This window comes from Zosterops lateralis (genome assembly GCF_965231275.1).
Source record: "Zosterops lateralis genome assembly, chromosome: 2".
Lineage (NCBI taxonomy): Eukaryota > Metazoa > Chordata > Aves > Passeriformes > Zosteropidae > Zosterops > Zosterops lateralis.
Window position 1 is genome coordinate 62205297 of NC_139763.1, and position 20668 is coordinate 62225964.

General features: G+C 41.0%; 1 protein-coding gene across 1 annotated transcript; it reads right to left on the reverse strand.

The window, feature by feature from the left end:
* Nucleotides 1-39: 39 nt before the first annotated feature.
* On the reverse strand, nucleotides 40-20544 carry NUFIP1 (nuclear FMR1 interacting protein 1; the record flags this gene model as incomplete). Its single annotated transcript, XM_083881972.1, has 10 exons — nucleotides 40-2217; nucleotides 4797-5029; nucleotides 5910-6038; nucleotides 7538-7800; nucleotides 11263-11355; nucleotides 17528-17604; nucleotides 17923-17985; nucleotides 18586-18690; nucleotides 19813-19901; nucleotides 20151-20544. The coding sequence occupies 10 exons, from the start codon at nucleotides 20542-20544 to the stop codon at nucleotides 1879-1881; spliced, it is 1785 nt and encodes a 594-aa protein (XP_083738098.1). The 3' UTR covers nucleotides 40-1878.
* Nucleotides 20545-20668: the final 124 nt, after the last annotated feature.

Here is a 20668-nt window from a genome sequence, read left to right on the forward strand (position 1 = left end):
AGTTTTTTTTTCTGACACAGTTTTTGGTTTTGTGTGAAAGTTTAATATTCTTCAGTCATAATGACAACAGTATAAAGAAATCATGGTAAAGGTTCTGTCCTTTTAAACATAAGGTCAAAGGGTACAATCCAAGAAAGCTCTGCCATCACCTCGATAGGACACAGGGTTGTTTAAAGTGCAATTTAATAGCAAATTTAAGACATCTATTTCTTTTCCTACAGCTGTTACTTATGCTTTCAAGAGCACTGGTACCACTCCACTCTGAAACCAGGTTCTGCTCGAGTGCCAGATCTCCATGGCTGAGTGTTCCTCATTGGTATTTTCATTGCAGTAAAACTGCAAGAGCCAGAGGCAAGTCAGGGAGATTGAGATGGCTTGTGAGATCATCATGGGAAGAATGAATCATCTGCCTTGGAAATATAAATGTTTATGATCACTGCTTCTATTCTGCACATATATCCTTGAGACACACAACTTTTACAAGGGTGTTGGTATTTATATAATTCCATAAATTTAGACAGTGTATTACAAACACAATATGCAGTTGTAGTTATAAATAGCGGAGCAGCAGGATAGAATTTTCAACTACTTCTTGTTTCCCATACTCCACAAATGAGATGTATGACACAAGTTAAAGAACTAAAGGAAAGAAAATACAGCTTTTAGGCAATAAAATAACCCCATGTGAGTCTCCTTGTTTCAGAAGGACGGCTAGATTTCTACCAGAGAAAAAGAAAATAAAGCCAGTCCCTGAGAGTTAACTGCAACATTTAACCATGACTAAAAGACAAAGAGCAGATTCTGAAGTGGAGCTTTGAGAACAGATTATTTTTGTGGCATGTTTTCAGTGTCAATGTGACAAACTAACACCTGCCCTTGACAAGAAGCATTCTGGCAAACAAATGCACAATATAATCAAAAGACTAAATTTGTTTCTAAACCTTGGCTGATGCTTCTTTTTTAGTGCTCACAACACTATGGATGTATGCACAAACCCATGAAAAAAACCAACCTCTGGGTGCTGTAGGAGGATCGTAACAATGTACCAAGGCATTCTTCCAGAAGGCCAACTAATAAAATCCCAACCTTTATGCAAAAGGCAAGCAGTAACTCTTGGTAAGCTTTCTAAACTTTGATAATGATATTGAGGGTTTGCTTCAGCACCTGATTTGTCAGGCAATAACTGTAACAGCAGTTAAAGATAAATATTGTGTACCTGAGGTCAACTAGCAACCCAGCACTGATGCATTTTTTTTGCATATTTATTTTTTAAATAAATAAAACCTGCACCCTCTTTTCCATTTCTCTGCTCAATTAACAACTTAATTCAGGGAGGAAGAGGCTCCTGGTATAAGCAGTACTTTTTGAGCCACATCAGTTGTATCTTCTGTATTTTACACTGGATATATTAGATTTATATTGGATATATCTTATAACAGCTGAAGTAAAACAATGGGTGCACTGCATTGCCATTTTGAAACTACACTGAAATACTTCTGGATGCTCAAGATGCTCTCCACACACTGGACCATGACTTTACATGAGGAAGATCCTTCCTACTTGGCTCTGGGGACAGACTCACACACATTTCATAAGAAGGTAAGACACTCAGAACTCCAAAGCTCTAGAGCAGGTATCAGCACTTACTCTAGACAAGGTCATACTCTGTGCCACTGCTGCCTTTGTGCCATGTGGAAATGGAATTATTAGACATGTTTTCTAAGGAAATGGCCACCTAGGGCAGAACAGATCAGGAAAGAGGTTTTAACAGCTCTTTGTATGTGCTTTAATGATTTTTTGTTACACTGATGTCTTTCAAAAAACATCAGTTGGGTAGAAAATGTGAGCCTTTGCTTTACTGTCCATAACAGACATCCTCTATGGTGCTCCTTCACACTGAATTGATGGGGTTTCCCACGTGTCCTCATCTGCCAATTGAGCTGTCTGTGAAGTCTGATCCACAGGTTCTTTATCACCCTGGGCTATTAATAATGCATCCTCTTGTCCTCCTTCTAACTGAAGGTCAGAGCTACAAGAACAATTAGATTCATTGGGTTTGTCCATGGAAGGCTCTGCTGTAGGTGTAGAGGACTGTCCAGTTTCTGCTTCAGCCTGTGGTTCTGTTTTAAGATGAAGTCCAAACATGTTATTTCTGACGAGATACCGAACACACTGCAAAATCACATTCCTTTCGTGCCGGATGTCCTGGGCCAGCAACTGGAAATTAAAAAAAAAAAGAGAAGATGATGCACATTTCCCTCTATTGCTCTGTAGCTGATACATGCATAGCAAGATATACTGATCTACTCAGTAATTTCCAACATTTTTCAAGTTAAACAGTTAGCTCTCTCATACAGGTCCTGGACACATGGGGCTGGAGACTGCCATACCAGAGACAATGATGTTCTCATACCATGGACTGTAATACCTGGCCATGCATTCCAATACATCAGGGCAGCAGGTCTATTATAATTTTTCACGCTTCTAGAGTTATACTGTATCTGCAGTTTAATATCCCATGCTTTTTTAATTTAAACCCCCTATGAGTAAAAGATAAATACAAGGAAAGGGCATCTTTCATCAGGTACTAGACCATGGATTTAAACAGCAGTAACTGGTTTGGGCTATAATACATACACCAATCTAATTCTAGTAGCTTAATCAAAGTGCTAGAGGCCTTCCTCATCGACTTTAACCTCATTGAAGTTCACTTTGGTAGTAGGAAAAAGAAACCTATCAGCCAGAGAGCTGAAAGAACCTTTTTCATTGCGAGTGTCAGCAGAACTAGTAGTATGAACAAACACAAAATCTGAGCCAAGTGGCTAAATCTGTAGCTACCTGATCATTTTCAGGAGAGCTGTACTAGACACTGCAGGAGATTTGGCTAAGTTTGGCTTTAAGCTTTTTTTGGTTGTTACAAGTTTCAACAGTGGTTTAACTGGCCCTTTTAAGTCTGAATATTTCTACTTAGATCAGGGCTAAGAGGTGTTACAAGCAGCTGACACCTAAAATGAGCCTTCAGGAACCTTCCATCTGAACTAGGTGATGTACTTCAGGGTAGACAAGGGGCAGCACAGTGATGTTCTCATAGTGATGTTCGACTGGGAGAAACTGGTGAACTCCCAAATGGCCAAATTAGAGCCCAGTTGGGCTGCAGAAATCACCCTATCAAAGACTGTATCTTTGTATTTCATTTTTTAATGCAGGGATGGGTATCAGTGGAGTAACAGTACGCAAGCTTTTGATTTTGTCAGCATAGAGAATGACTAAATACACATTAGTGTCTGCATGTCTACAATAAACATATTTTAGTAGTGCCCATCTCACTGCTAAATGACTGCCAAGAGATACCTGCAGCTGTTCTCCTACCTCTCTTTTTTTTTTTTTTTTTTTTTTTTTTTAATAATTTCATTGATACAACCACTTTATTTAGCCTTCTAATGCACTTTCTGGATCCATTTTGTAAAATTTCAACCTTGCTCTCTCTCAAGGTTTTTACACACTGACCATTTCTAATGACAGTGGAAGCCTACCTGCAAACCTCACGCCCTCCTCTGTGATTCACAGCCACAGTACGCATTCTCTAAAAACAACTCTGAGCAATTTGAAAAGGCAAAAAAACCTCATTAAAATGCAATTTTAAAAATGGACCATACTGGCAAGCTTCAACTCAGGTTTCCTATGTACTGCCAGCTTCTCTCAGCATGTGGGACTTCATCTGACTTTCTTCCAGAGTCGTCACTGCTTTGATCACCAACAACTTTGAAGAGCAAGTGATAAAGGCAACTGCATGCTTAGAGAGCTACATAAAGGACAAACACTTCCTTTTCAGTCCTTAGGAACTTCAATTCTTGGCAGCAATGGTACCATGTGCTAAAAAGACTACAGAGGGATTTCTCCCACATCTGCAGCTTGGGATGTACCTTGTCAGGTATCTCTTGCCGAAACATCCTGTGCTATTTCAGAGCTCTAATGTCAGTGGCACCCTGCTTTCTCCTGTGTTTTGGCTACTGCAAGTTTTCCCTTGATGAAGGAGCTTTATGCTCTTTATAGAATCACAAGGGTAGTACTGCTTTTGAGTAACAAATACAATAAAAGCCCCAAGGTTCTGTTGGAGCTTTCTAAAGAAAGACACCAAGCTCTCTGGCCAAACAGGTTGCTTTGCATTGCTACCTTGAAGGTAATACCTTGGACTCACCCCTACACACCTCTTCCTACCTTCTGAGATACCAACCTGCTGCTCTTCAAGGTGCTGTCCCTTCTTCAGATTGATCTAAACATGCCCAGAGAAGAATCCCTTCTGCAAGCAGGTTGTAGCTCAACACCACTCTGTAGTTTAAGTCACCAACACACTCCTCAACAGGATCTCTTTGCATGTGCAAAAAGAACTATCTGCTCCTCCAGCAGAGGAAGGTGGCTGAACAGCAAAGCTGGGAGCAAAAAGCTCAGATCATGGCTGCTGGGATTATATACAAACAAAACCTACTGGATACTACCACAGGGAAGGAAAGAGAGGAACAAAGGGCTTGTTCCTTGTGCAGCTCACTTCAGGCACATGCTTCAGTTGTCATCTCTTGCTTATCAAAGTCAGTCATTACCTGAATACATGCCAGGGTATTTCTATTTGTCTATTAAAGCATCTTCACCTTGTCCAAGTGAAACGCTCACTTTACTATTCTTAAGCCAGGCCCTGTGCTAACAGACTGCTCTAACTTCCTGCAGGGAAGAGGAGAAACACTCACAAATAGTTCTACTCTTGCACAGGAGGCATTATTTTATTTATTTCAGCCCCTTACCATTTCCAGCAGCGTTGGACGGCGCTTGGGAAGGCGAGGTAATGTTTTCCTGCCTTGCTTATCAGGCCCTCGGCGGGGCCGCACATTTGAATTCGAGTTCCTTAACGTTGTGCCTGCGCATTCCGGGCGGTTTTCATTTGGTTTCTGACTCTGAGGAGCAGGAGTAGTTTGAGGTGTGTTTCTGAGCACATCCTGGTTTCTCTCAACTTTTGTTGCAGTCTTGACAGGGATTTCTTAAAGAAAAAGAAACACACTTTCATCTCAAACTTAAAAGCCTCTTCAACATGCTCATATCCCCATGCATCGGCAGTTCGTTAGTATTATTCTTGCTCACACAGCCTGATGTGAAGATGTTCAAGGTTTACTTGGAGGAAGGGAGTGTTTTGTTTGGCTTGGGTTTTCTTTTTAAATAAATAGAATAATCTTTAAACATTCACAGAAAGGAAAACAAGGTATTTCAACTCTACAGCACAAAAAGAAAAATAAAAGGAGTAAGACCTGACTGAGATTTTCAAATCTCTGCCTTTTTTTCACTTAAGTACATTGATTTATATTATAGCTTGCTGCAAATTTGGCTGCTGAGAAAATCATGATACAGTTAGGGCAGATGATGCCCAAGTTCAATTCACTGTCTGCTAGATGCTCTCTAATTTTGGATAGGCCAAACAGGGCAAGTAAGGAATAGTAAATATTCACAAAACCAAGCAGCAGCAGCAAGTCCTCACCACACACTGATGCATACACTCAGAGAAGCACAAAATCCAAGTAACAGAGCGTTCAAGTCCTACCATAACACCCAGCAGCCTTCTATGGAAAAAGGCCTTAAGGATGTGAAAATTAGTTCATGGAGTGACAATAACAGCTTTTTCCTGGCACTATTCAAACACAATTTGAAGCAAGATTGAAAACAGGTTCCTTATTTTCCCCCAACTAGGGGAGAAAAGGCTTGGGAAATTGATGACACACAATCTAATCAAAGACATTTTATGCCTCTCTCTCAACCCAAGACACGCTGCTGAGAAAAGGACAGCAAAAAAACCCACAGTCCCCAGCACTGCAGTGTGACATAGGGTAGAAGGGGAGAGGAGAAGGGCAGAGGTTGTCTCTACACACCTTCGGGCTCGCTGTCAGATCCGCTGCCATAGTTGACCGACAGCGCGCTAAGGGCAGAGGTCACCTGCCTGGGGACAACTGTCATTCCAAGTCTCCCACCTTCCTCAGCTGCCTCATCCTTGTCAGATTCTGCAGGGAAAGAAAAGGCAAGAGGGTTTTTTCCCAGCAATCCTGCCAACAGCTGCTAAATCCCCACCTAAGCACCACACTCAGCTGATGTTGGGCACCACCGCTCAGTGCTGGTGGGCTGATAGAAAACCCCCCACATTTGGCTGCCCTCTACAGATAGCTGTTCAAACTGGTGCCTCCACTGGTTTATAGTCCTGCCAGCAATGTTACTGAAACAAAAACTTTCCTGAACACAAGCTTGAGCTTCCTGCTTCCTCCTTTGCATACCAAATATAATTATAGGTTTTGTTATCAAGTGTAGGTAAAGAGAGAGAGAGAGGATTTCATAATATGTTGTTTTGAAGTCTTGCTGGATTTAGTTCTGAGATGGAGGAGTAGGATTTAGAAGCCAATGTGAGGGAATTAAAAAAAAAAAAAAAAAAAAGAAAAAAAAAAAAAAAAAAAAAGAGAATCAAAAAGATGTACCTATACAGTAAAATAATGGATTTGAGCTATGTTATTTTTTTTAAAATTCTACTTAGTTATATTGTGTTTGCTATTATTTGTTCTGGCTATATTTCCCAATTGTATAAAAATTTGCAACTAGCTTTAATAATGTGTACTAAGCAAGTACCACATTCCTTTTCTACCTACTATAACAGAAGTCACTAGCTGTACTTTGGCATAATTAGACCTTTTATCATTAAGTAAAACACAGATACTGCAGGGAAATACAGATATATTTAGGCATACCTAAGTTTCCCAACACACAAAGATTGATGGAATAAACAAACTGTATAGGGATGCTGAGTTCTTGTTCTGACTAATTGAAGATTATGTTTTCAGGAGGAAAAACTCCGCATCAGACATCTTTCCAGGGAATGTATTTTACCCTTGTTACTAAAAATAGCCAGAGTTATATATAAGTCAGCTTACATGCCGTATTCTAGGAGTACTGCATCAGTGCTGACTATATTATAAATAGTTAGATCTGAAGAATTTATACTGCTTCCAGCATGAGGAAAGAAATGCTCACCAAAAAAAACCACAAAACCCAAAAAAAACCCCACCAAAAAAACTAAGCAGCAATACTTCAGAGAACACACACATATGGACAATGTCAAGAGTAATAATACAGCAAAGAACAGAATTAAAAGTAAAGTACTGACACTTGAAGTAATTCACTTCACAAGGAAATCCATTTGTTTTCACTTTCTAAATACTGTTATTTTCAAAACCACAAAGGGATATTTAAGTCTTTTAAAATTATTTGGCTGTTGAAGTAATTCATTCTTCTTCTGGTTTTATAAATATTTTCTTATATCACATGTTAATTTAGCAACCTAAGTTGGTGCCACATGGTCTTTAGACTACTGTATAATATTTACATCAGAACATGTAATGCTGCACACAAACTTCATGTCAGACTTCCAAAATGGTGACTAGGAAGCACCAAGTCTCAGCGTCTAAACTTAAAACAACTATTTAAAATAAAACTTCTCCAAGTTCCTTCATCTTACCGACGTCACCGTTTGCCAGAAGACCAAGAGGGTCCACATCTTTTTCATATGCTTGGCCTGCCAAGGTATTTTGCTTTTCATTTTCCTTTTCACTAGTGCTGTTTTCTGGTCCATTGGCTTCATTTTGAGTACTATGTCCATGACAATCACCGCCATTTTTCCTAAATTTCTTCCAGAACGGGCGCCATTGTCTTTTCCTGTGTCTTCGTTGATGCCCATTAGCCTCTCCATTTTCTGGAGGTTTCCACATCCCCTTCATTTTGCTAGAGAACAGAAAGTTCACACAGATGATAAGCTATGAGAATAAAATCAACTGATGCAACCAAATGGCTCAGGCCCTTGTTTAAGGTTCAGCAGCACAGAACGATGCCAGGACTTACACCAGCTCAGCTAACACGAGGTGACAGACCATAAAATCAGTCACACCTCATCTCAGGCAGGGCAATGGGACGAAACTGGAACCTGAATGAACAGTTCATGACTTTTAGTTTCCAACAAGGCCAAGGGTACAAGAGCTAAGAAAGTTTCTCAATAACCTGCAGTGTGAGGACACAGCGTTTCCATTTCAGATAACGAAGTCAACCAATACTCTCTTGACTTAAGCATAAAAGTCATTCAAAACAGTGGCAACATGAAGTTAAAAGGAAAGCATCTACTGTAAACATTCTTTTACTGTTGAGTTTCTTTTTTTCTAGTTACAGCTCTGAGAAGCATCTTACTGCACCAAATCCATTCAGCCATCTGACACTATCAGCTGCAATGACTACCTACTCCCGCCTCCAACTAACATGCCATTCATCTTTTCCATTCCAAGGAAAAGGAATAAAAGAAATGTCCATCACGATAACACATTTTTTAAAACCTGAAACAAAATAACAAGTTCTGAAATACAGGAAGAGTACAGCATGCTGTCTCCACTTATCTTTCATGGCTCCAGGTTATCCTATGTTGATAAGGAACATCCTAACATGTTGATAGGAAGATACCTGGGAAGCTTAACAAACTCTAGTTGAATTCTATAGATACAAGAATAAATGTGACCAAGAGAGAAAAGCAAATACAGAAGGGACAACTGAAGTTTCTTGAAAATATTTATTTCCAAGCAACAGGAACTTAATTCAGCAAAACAAGACTGTAACCAACCATCAGTACATTACAACAGCAAAAACTACACAGGATCTCCTGTCCTGAATGAGCCCCATGGTTGGTTCTGATCAGTCCTACCTGCCTCAGCCTCACCCACAGCATGGCTGAGGACCTCTTATCCCTAGTCAACCACAGGCCTCATGATGTGGGATGCTGTGTTCATGTCTAGCATCCCTGAACTCTTGCAGCAAGGTGTTAATATTTTGTAACAAAGGACGTTTTGTTTGCCTTCATTCTGAGGTCTAAACAAGTCACTTAGTGCCCCATCCTTCTTGAGTTACAAGAAACAGTGTGTAATCCCACTTTATTCACCTCTTCCACCTATGCAATTTTTCTAGGCCTCCATCACACAGCCCTTACAAGCCACCCACTACTTTGCTTGTTCAGAAATGTTCCCATTACCAGCATTCCTCTCTCCCATGCTTTCTGGCCCTATCAAATCCTTCTTGAGAAGAGAACAAGGCTTGTCATAGCACTCAAAATTACTTTACATTGCAACAAACCACATTTAATTTCATTCTCCAGTCATTTCACTACAGTGTCCAACACTGATTGCTCATCCTTGATGGCATCATCCACCACAGTGCTCCTGTGGCACATGTGGCAAGCCACTGCCTTCCTGTGCATCAGTCCCTCACCCACAAAAGAAGGCTAATATTATCTCCTATGATTCAACTCCAACAAGAAAGAAAACTGCACTTCTGAATTTGTGCAACCATGCTATAAATTCAGCACGTTGTATTACCTAGAAGATATTAAGCAAATACAGGCTAAATTAAAGCTGTTGTCCTCGACAAAGGGTTAAAAACAACTTCCTAAATTCTCTTGGGCCTCAAACACCCAGAAAGAAACCTCAAGGTCAAAAACACGTCCCACCAAACATCAGCCTGGCTTCTGCCCTCTGCCATTCCCTCACAGAAGATAACCTGCTCTTCACTCTCCATTCAGAGGGCATGGAGAGCTGTGCACTGTTAGTGTTGTGGGACACCAGCCAGGCTTCCAAAGCAGTCCTTCTGCATCTCTGATCTCATACACAGGGATGCTGAGACTTAGGAGTTGCAAAATGGAAATGGAAAGCACCATGGAAGTGTTAAGCATCTAATCCTTTCTAAATATTACTTAGCTATTTGCTTTAATAGCACAGCTTGCAAGGAACAAGCTGTATTCTATTTTTGACTCACACATCAGTAAATTTGCCAGATAAGCACCAATTCCTGAATCTTTACTGCTGATATACAAAGCAGAAAGGACAGCTTAGGGACAGTTCACCAAGTCTAGTGTGCTCCTAGCTCAGGGAAGGGAGGGGACAAAAAGAAGAGATTTTCAGAATCAACTAGAATAGAAAGTTGCTACGCAGAAGTAAACAATCTGCAATTTTGAGGGCTTTTTTTTTTCCCCAAACAGTTTTCCAGATATAAAGCTACTAACAGTATGTAACAGCATAGAATTGCTGATGGACATTTAAGACTACTTGATGCATCTGACTCACAGCCACAAAAGTTAGCAAATAAAACTTGTAGACATCAAATAGTTTGTTACTGTGACAAAGAAAATCCAACTTTAATCCTAAGAATCTCCAAACATAATATCATATATGTTTGCAACTTTAGTTTCAATCCCCAGGTTTAGTTCCTGGGGTGCAAAGCACTTCTGCAATTTTATATCCTTTAAAGGAAGTTTTACTTCAGTCTTCTATAAAGACTTCCTTTCAGTCATGAAAGGCAACTGGTTGGGTGGGACCAGGTAAGTGCTGGATCTTCTGAAGCACATGCTGCAACAACGTAATTTGCACTGTTCACATTTAAAAAATTACACTAACTTCTCACTCTGCACTATCTCACACATTTTTACCATGGTGCAAGCTTTGTTCCTTGCACAAAACAGAAAACAATCTTCCCCCAGGTCCTAAAGCAGAGCTAATGAAAGTATCTGGTTACACCTAGGCAGATGTGGAACTGAGAGAGAAGAACAAAACCATGCTGGAAAATAATTTATAAGGCAGAGAACAGATAAAAATCCAAGATGAGTAAGCACTAGGTCAGAACAATGGTAGCAGATAGATTTAACTTTATTTTTATATAGTTTTCATTATAACTTAAGTAGTGCTGCTTCTTTTTTCTACCTTCCATCACCTTTATCTTTTTCTCCTCTTCACTGATTTATCATCAGAAGGGAGAAGGAGAGTAAGAATAAAATCTCTGTTGGCTATTTTCAGGCAATAAAGGATTAAATCATGTGGAATCATTATGTTGCATTACTTTTGTCTCCATTACTACTTTTTCAGAGACCAAGGTTATGCTGATCTAATGAATGGCCACTAGAAAGTGGTTTTCTCCAACAAGCCAGAATACCAGATTTTTAATGCAGTTATTGTTTCATTCAACTGAAGTGGACTTTGGAGCACTATGAAGTAAACAAAAGAATATTAGATCATCAGTTTGTCAAATGGCCTGTCCCCTCTTAAAGGGCAGGCAGATTCTGTATACAGTGGAAGCAGTAAGTGCTGGGAGACCACAGTAAGAGGGCATACTTTTGAACCCAGTGGAAGGAAAGCAACAAGCTTGGTTCAAAACACTTACCCAAACTGCTGGGTAGTCAGCACTTCTCCCCTATCCTCCTTCTGCATCTGCATTTCCTTCTTCCTTTCAATGTTTGCCAACGTAGGAAAATTTCTAGAAGAACAAAAAAATAGTTTCAGTGGCTCTTAAAGGATTCAGTGTAGTTTCTCAATTCCCCCTTTACTAAACCAGCTTCCTCTATAAACATTACAGATTTTAAAAGATTTTCAAGGGAGTTTAACAGACTGTTTCTTTCTTAAAAAGGCATTAGTGAGGAAAAGAAACCTGAGTGCATTTATGATTTCATATCCAGATGCAACATATGCTTACATATCCAGATACAACACACAAAACCAAACAAATTAAAAAATCTATCACATTAGCATTGTTAGATTTACCAAACCATCAAGAAAGGTACAGACAAAGTCATGGACCCCCTCTTTGCCCCAACACATAATTTAGCATGATTTAGTCCTCCTATTTTATTTCTATGGAGCTTCAACTGGATTATTTGAATGACATGCCTTTAGCAAACTAACTGCTGAGTTCTTGTAAACTTAAGAAAAAAAAAAAAAGGTTATATGAACTGCTTCTGAGTGCACAAGATTCCTGTAATGTAACAGGGAAAAGCACACAAGTTCCTTCTCAGCAATGTGCTTGCACGCTGACCTCAAGTTCACCAGAATTACTGCCCTTTTAATTCCAGGTTCAAGAAAAATTGCCAAATCATGCGGATGAAAAGAAATTTACTGTTACAACCATCCCCCAAACCATCCAATCTCTGCCATTCCCCACCTCCCTTAACATCCTTCCCTCCAGACAAATGCCTTGCTGGTTTTAACAAGCAGAGCCTGGGCAGCAGGCTTTTTACCAACAAAGCCCAAAAATGGCTACACTACTTGCTCTGCAAATATTAGTTAGCTAAATGCCAGAGCTTTGAGATAAAGGTGGTAAATGAGAAACACATGCACACGCTTCCCCAGCTTCTGGATAGAAACACAAAGTATAAATATTTGATGTCTATTAAAATGGAGTAAAGAGAAACGTAGAACAGCTTCTCACTAAAAATAGCTATCAAAAAAGACATGTATCTTTCTTTAAATATTTAATCTTATCACACACATTTCCCCCATACTACAGCATGAATGCTAAGTGCCACATTGATTCAAGACAGCTCCAACCACATACCAAGGGAAAAAGAGGAGCATTTTCTACATGACAAACCTAAACACTACAGAACTTGTCCCCTTTAAGAGGATTTGAACATGAGCTGTCAACATCTATTTTATTTGGATTTCTCCCAGAAATCTGCCACACAGCTCAAGTGAGCATAGGGATATGATCCCTGCTCTTCCCTGTTAGTTAGATTTGTTCATTCATGTTACAACATTCCCAGCACACAGCAAATGTGCAATGAAGTCTTTAATCTCAAGAGCTTCACACTAACAAAGACCCCTGTGCTCTGCAGTATTAGGAGAAGATGCTTTCCTTCAAACACAAAGGCTTCCAGGAGGACAGCAAGCTCTAAAACAAGTAGTTAGGGCTCAAAAAATCCCCAAGCTTATTGCAGAGATTGTGGGGGGAGGAGGGGGAGGCAGCAGGAGGGGGTGGTGTTTTAAATATAAGGGAAGACCCTAAATACTAAAGCAAAGGAGTCTTCAAATGCTCCAGCACTTATGCTGATTAAGAACATATTCAGACACGCTCTCACAGCACGATTTGAGACATGAATGCCTCCCACTTTCATTCCTGTGAGTTACCACTCCCTCCACGAGCCACCGTAATGGACTGTACCAACACTTTCAGTTCCATTCACTGCCAAGACTGACAGATTTCTCCTAAACCACCCTTCCAGCTGACACAGCCAGTAACTGACAGCTGGCAAGAGCTCAAGTCACAAGTCCCAGTATGCCTGCAGAAGCACATCTGAAGGCATCTGTAGTGGCTGTGTTTATTTTCTCCAGCTCTTCTCAAATGTTAAATGGCATTTTACTCACTGCCTTTACCTCATGCCTTTACTGAAGGAGTCTCTCCACATAAAAGGCCATATGCTTAAATCCCAAGACCTGACTTGGGTTTGCACTCTAAGATGGCAAGCCCTCTTCTCCTAAGAAAATGAAGTTCCTAAAATGTTACCTATAAACACCACTGAAGTACCCCAGCACTTATGCCTTGCAAACAACTTGTCAGAGCTTGACTACAAACAGCTTCATCAGTCCCCATAGGGCTTTACAAAGCTAAGCAACTTATTGTAAAAGGAAGAGTTAAACCAGGATGTGATGGTTTGGCACAGCAGACTTCATGAAGCCAGTGCAGCCTGAGAAGGCAGCCCTCTTTCACAGCAGCTGCAGTTCCCAACTGTACATACTCCTACAATCCAAAGCTTTTCAAAATAAATTGATAATATCAGAAAACTGCTTTTCAGGCTAAGATGAGTATATTAAATATATCCCAACGAAGTGAGATCTGCAGGTAAAGGATACCCTAAAACTTCTAGAGACAGAGAACACTGACACTGAGCATAATCAGTAACACATTTGTGTTAGTGAATAGATTTTTTTTTTCCAATAAATGAGCACACTAGCCAGAGCCATGCATTTTTTTATAGGCCAGCATACTTCATCTTGCTCTCATAAACATTGGAGTAAAGCAGCTCTTAGCAAGCAGTGAAGAAACACAGCTTTGCCAACATCTAACAGAAAAGAGACCTGTTTCTGTAGCAGTTTACACAATGGATTCCTGAGTCAAGAGCTATACAAGTTCATCATTTTAATAGGAACAGCACTGTGAGAAATATGCCTCAATAATTTCTTGAGCTGGTCTTAATTGCATATGCACAGCCAACAGCAAAGGAGACATGGATAGCCCAAAGGGAACAAAAATGACCCAACAGAGCTGATAAAATCTTGGCTTAACTTTCCCATATCTGATTTAACCATATGTTAGCTGAAGCAGTTTTATTGCTAATCTATCCCAGCAGATCAGAGTCAACTTTATTGTATCTATGTTTACCTTGATCTACAACACATCCCTTCTACTTTGCTTTGTCTTCACTACTTTTACCAAGTTGTAAGAAATTATTTTCCATATCACATACTTCACTACTACAAACACAACACCAGAGAGGATTCCAAACTACTCTAGGATTATCACTATGCAACTAGATCACCACATATTAATTAAAAGTGATGAGGTTAACAGTACTGGACTTCAAGCACAAAGCAAATGCTCAGCCTGCGAGATATATTGCAAGGAAATACAACACACAATTCCTATCTGAACAAACCAATGCCAAGAGATTAAAGAAAGTGGGGCAGAAAGGGGAGAATTTACAAGCAACACAAAAGCTCAAGAAAATCCCCCAATGTTGAATTAGAGCTAAGCAAAAGTAAGTGTAACGATTCACTTTAACACTAAAGCAGCCTTGCCACATTCTTACTAATAACCATTGCTCAAGAAATGTTGGTGAGAAACAGATGGGCTGGCAGGACCCAGATCTCACTTGTGGAGTAGGGAAGACAGCAATACCTCATTCTGACACATTAAGGAAATGCATTGCAGATAATTCTCTTTAAGCTCATGTTGAAAAAATATGCTGAAGACAGCACATTTCTCAACACTTGGAAGGGACAGGACAAATCAAAACAAGAAAAGTTGATGTCAGACTTCACAACCATCTCTCTGCAAAACACAGGGAAACCCTGAGATCCCATGTAACTTCATCTCTATTGCTCTTTGCTTAATTAGATTTTTTGGCTCAGCAGGTTCAACAGGAAAACAGCATTCTGACCCAGCATGCTTCATCCAGAGATACTTCTTACCAGCTCTCCTCCTCCTCTTTCCCCTATGAGACTAAGGCTACACATTAAACACAAGCTCTTTCTTGAAGATTTAAAGCAGGATACACAATTGAGCAACACAGCAGCTAATTAAGAAGAAAAATCTCAACTCTGCAAGTAATTATTTATAACAGCTGAAAGAACAAGCAAGACAGGATGCAGCATGGAAACACACATATTAAATCACTGCAACCTAATTAGAAACAAACTATTAATGACCTAAAAAGATTCATTCTTAGCTCTGATTGGAGCTTCTAGAAAGAAAAAGGTTTCTTCCTGTCACCATAAACCAAAACTGCTTAATAGCTCAGACTCCCTCTGGTGTCCCTTTTTTCTGTACAATACAATGTTTACTGTGAGTCAACAACAGACCTTCAGTACTAAACTGATGCTTTGCTGGTGACCCAATTAATGCTGAACAAAAGTTCCAGCTGGCTTTCTCTCATTGCCTGCCTCCCACCCCCTTTTTTTGTTTTTAATTAAAAAAAGAAGGATGCTCATAGAGCTTCCTTGCTGTACAAAGAGTAACAAAGCCTCCCAGGTAGTCATTCTACACCCATCCATCATGGCTAAATACGATGCCCGCAGAAAGCCTGAAGATAAGGCACTACTCCATCTAGTGGCCCTGGCTCAGACAGTCCTAATCCCATTTCACCTTTTCTGGTTGGTGGCTGCGACCACACGACTTTATCTCCTTTGATTTTACAGTGCTGCAGCGAGCAAAGGCTTTCAGCAATGCTGTATCACAGCCAAATTATATTCATCTGTAAAACCAACAGGAGATCCCTTCAGAAGCTCAGCAAAACCATCTCAGGCAGAACATCACCTTTACAATTAAGTGTAGATAAAGGCTGCTGTGATTTGCAGCATCCACTCCTCACACAAACAGTATCTTATCCATAATTTTACATTCAATTCCCCCTTCCTTAATGTTCTAGTAGGGCACATACTGATATATACACCTTAAAGGTCATTTCAGCACTTGAATCTCAGCATCAGCTGCTAGACAGGAACTCTCCTGAACACCTCCCAAAATAGAGAAGTATATGAAAAGTTGAAAATGAGTAGCTAAGACTCTCTCAGAGACTGCATATCACTATGAATCTTCTTCCTTGGAGCTACTGTTAGAAAATTAGTGACCAAAAAAACCACAATGGCAATATGCAGACTGAAAGCAAATAAAAACCAAGCCCTCAAGCATCTTTCGAATAAAAGTTAACCTTGGAATGAAAACTATTTTAGCACCCAAACTTGCCTAATCTAACACCAAACTTATATTAGCACAGATCGCAACCAATTTATGTCTGGTTAATGGTGGCATTTTAAAAATGGGAGAAAATAGTCTCTTGTTTATCAAAAAAAACTTCTTTTTTTTTTTTTTTTTTTTTCTAAGAACCTATGGATTATTTTCATTTGTAAAAAAAGAGCAGCAGGTGCAACAGTTGACTGCTGTGAGGTGCTGACATAGTGGTAAGATTTCCCTTTGCCTTTCTGAAATTAGCAGAAAAAGCTGAAACCATGTCCAAAGAAAACTTAAAAACCTCCAAGAATTAACTTACATGGGGAGAAATTTCGCTTCTCCATACAGGAAAAAATGGATGGGAGGCAGTTAAAAAATTCTACAATAAATTCCATTAATTATTCTTTTTCAACAAAAACGGTGAAAAAACCTCTTTAGGGAAGTGAAGTTCAAAGCAAGAGGGCATAAACATTGCCTTCTGACATGGATGTAAGGTGGATACATCAGTATAATTCCATCAGATCACTGGGTTTACATTCACTAAAAATTCCCCATGTGACTAGCACATTGCCCTAGCTCAACATTACTGATCTCGAAATTAAATTTATATCACTTCCCATTCTGCATATAGGACTCTTGCTCATGGAAACAAAACTCATGCATCACTGATCACTTGCAAGATTATATTCTAAATTATGAACAAAAGTGAGGAAAGCCTGCAGAATCTTTCTTCTGCTGGGAAAGTGTAGATTTTAATCCATTGAACTCTGAAGGGAAAAAAACAAATCTACTTCAGCCCCAGTCAACATAAAAAAGTTATACCCTGTTACAGTCAGTACAACAGTTATAGATTTTTAAGCTACTAAAAACCCCCACACAAACATTTCTGACCTAAAACGTGATCAGGCTAAAAAGAATGAGACCTTCACCTAACCTGGGGTACCACATCAAGCATCTGGGAAAGCTGTTTCCTTTCTCAGCTGATACCTTGCCTGCTATTATAATCTTCTAAATTATTATAGTCTCTGCAGTTCACATTCTCCTGGCTCAGGCATTCTGACACAGATCACTGCTGCAGGAGTTTTGCAGGGTCAGTGGAACAGCAGAAACAACAAGTTATGTGCTGCTCCTGCCCTTCAGCTAATGTCATCTAATGCTCCCAATAGGAAAAATACAGCAAAATAAATCCATAGGCCACAAGTCTTACCTTTTTCTTTCTTCTCTCCATTTAGCAATCTCTTCTGGACTATCTAATTTTATTCTTTTAGCACCAGGTGCATGTGCCTAAGGAAAAAGTATTTCACAGGTGTTTAAAAGAGGAAGGAAAAAAAACACATGTTAAAAAAGAAAACATAATTTTGTCAAGTATAGTGGTATCACACTGTTTTCATCTCCAAAACTGGTGAGACTGTACACAGTGATGATAAAATTAATTCCATAGTATTTAACGTATTTTCATGCACAATATTGTCTTGAAACAGACTCTCCTCAGAGGTGATACATTTTCTTTCCAGATCAATGAAAGGAAACACTGAAGAACGAGAAAAGGGGCTATGATAAAGATGGTACAGAGTTCTATTCTGGGCCCAGAAGGTTACCTACATTTTTCCAGTGTATCTGAACAATCTTCTCATGTGCACTGAAACTGCAGCCTTCTTCTGAGCACTGCAAGATTAGAGGGTAAACTTAAAATATACCAATTTACACAAATTCTAAACAAGCTTTCAAGCACACTTCAAGTAAACTCAGTACAGTTTGTTGCATGGGCTGTGTAAGCTACTCAGTTTGCTAACAAAGGTGATTGTAAAAATAGCAAGCAGGGATAATGTACTTTTTAATTTCATCTGGTTTTAGAATAACCAGTGTAGGCAATGTATCTGATAACTGAAGAGAAAGTGAAGTTTACCTAAGATAAAAATTTTCAAGACTCTTCAAATTTTGATACTTGCAAATTTTGGTAATTTTCAATAAAGGAATTTTTTTTTAAATTCCACACAAAAACTGTACATGCTATAGTAGTGTCAATGAATTAATTCCTATGACTTAGCAACAGTTTGCAAGAAAAACAGGTTTCAGTAATAAAACCAAAAATACAACTGAAGCCTCCCCTACATACAGCATTCAAAAAAAATCCCCCACTAATACTTGACACAGCTCTGGAATCTCTTTCCTATGTCTTCTGTTCAAAGAGTGACTACAGCTAACTGCTTGCCAGGCACAAAGACAAAAATCAAAGTGTGAGAAAAAGAAGCCAAACTCATTAACCTGTTTATGCTGTGAAATGTGCTCATCATACTTCTCTTGGTTTTTATAGCCACGGTCACAGGTATCACAGTAATGAGAGAAAACTGGCTCTTTTTTCTTTTTGGTCTGAAAAAGAAGAAAAAAAAGAGAAGAAATAATCTCAGGATTGCAGTTACAAGATATCTCTGTATTTAGTTAGTCATGAAACACTATTAGTATTTTTGTTAATAAAGCCGTTATGTGTTTCCAAAGTTTCAAAGATAAACTAACATAATACGCAAGCTAGGTTCAAACTACGGATCTTCTAAACAACATGCCCTGCACTCAGCTCTTCCCACTACCATCATTGCTTCTGCAAACACACCAGCCTGCTGGCCCAGACCTCCTGAGGGCTGTGAGGTTTAGGCTAAAGCCCCATGTCTCTTCCCCACCAAGACAGACCATGACTGTTGTCCCATAACATGTTCAGAGGGCAGCACACACCGTGCCTTCTCCCACTACACACATCAGTGTGCTCTGGCTGCCTGCTCTGGACCATGTAACAGAGCACTAATGTAATTTAGGCAGCTGGGCATCACCGCAGTAAGGGGACATAAACCTGTGTAAGAATTTGGTTGACATGTATCTTTCAAGGGTTACAGACTGCCACATATTTGCTCTCTTCTAAGGGCAAACATGTAGACAGGTGAATGAGATCTCTGTAGTGTCTTTGGGCCAAGTCCCATGAGACTGACACCATTATACAATGGTTTGGGTGGGAAGGGACCTTCCAAGATCATCTGGTTCCAAACCCCCCACCACAGGCAGGGACAATCTGTGACTACATCAGGCCGTTCAAAGCCCTGTTCAGTCTGGCCTTCAACACCTCCACAGACTGGCCAGTCACAGCTTCTCTGGGCAATCTGTGCCAGTATGTCATACTCTTCATAGTAAAAAAAGTCTTTCATATGTCCAGTCTAAATCTACTCTGCTTCAGTCTAAAACCATTACTCCTTGTTCTATCCCTACAGGCTGTACTATAAATAAAGTCTGTCCCTGTCTTTTTCCTAAGTTCCCTTAAAGTACTGCAAGGATGCTGCAGGGTTCTACCTGAAGCCTTCTCTTGTCCAGGCTGAACCCCAGCTCTCTCAGCCCTCACAGCAGAGGTGCTCCCCCCATTCTCGATCATTTCCGTGGCCTTTCCCTGGACCCACTCCAACAGGGAGAGGGAGTGCATACCCCTCTCACACTGGGGACCCCACTCCATACCTTTGGCTTGTTATTTTCTTCTGGACAATGTTTACTAAACGCAGGCACTTGCTTGCCCTGCCACTTCTGGGAGAAATTACCATCTCCACCTTCAGAACAGAGGGGAAAAAAAAAAGATGAGCCATTCACACATGCAGCTGGTAAACACCCCCCTCCTACCTCGGTGGGCAACAGAGGAGGATCTAGGGAAGAGATAAGAGGGTTGCACGGCCAACATGCTTGGAGGAGAGTCCTGCAAGCCCCAAGGGCTCAGGACAGCCCTCCAGGAATGTTCAGGACTGCCTAGGTGGGATGGGAAGGGGCCCAAGAGAGGTTTCCCCCCTGCCCCTGCCCCTCACCAGGGTGCGGGCCCTGCGGCCGCGCTCCAAAGGGCGGCGGGAACCAGGCGGCGGGCGGGCTGTAGCCGTGAGGGGGAAGGAAGCCCTCGGGCTGCGGGAAGCTCGGGGCCGGCGGGAAGCTCTCGGAGGGCTGCGGGTAGCTCTCGGCGGGAGGGACGCTCCGGGCGGGATCCGAGTAGCTCTCGGCGGGCGGGTAGTCGTCGGCGGGCTGGGAGTAGCCCTCGGGCTGCGAGAAGGCGCTGTCGGGCGGCGGGTAGCGGCCGGGCGGGGGGTAGGGCACGGGGGCGCCCCAGAAGTTCGTGTCCCAGGAGGGCGGCGGGCAGAAGAAGGGCGGGGGGATGCCCGGCGGAGGCAGCCCCGGCGGGGGCGGCGGGTACCAGGCGAAGGGGTTCATGTCGGCTCGGGTACAGACCCCGCTCCGCTCGCACCACACGTGGGGCCTCGGCGGCGGCCGCTGAGCGCGTCACGTCCGGGCCGGGCGAGGTCAGCCCTGCCTCCTTCCCGCCTTCTTCCCGCCT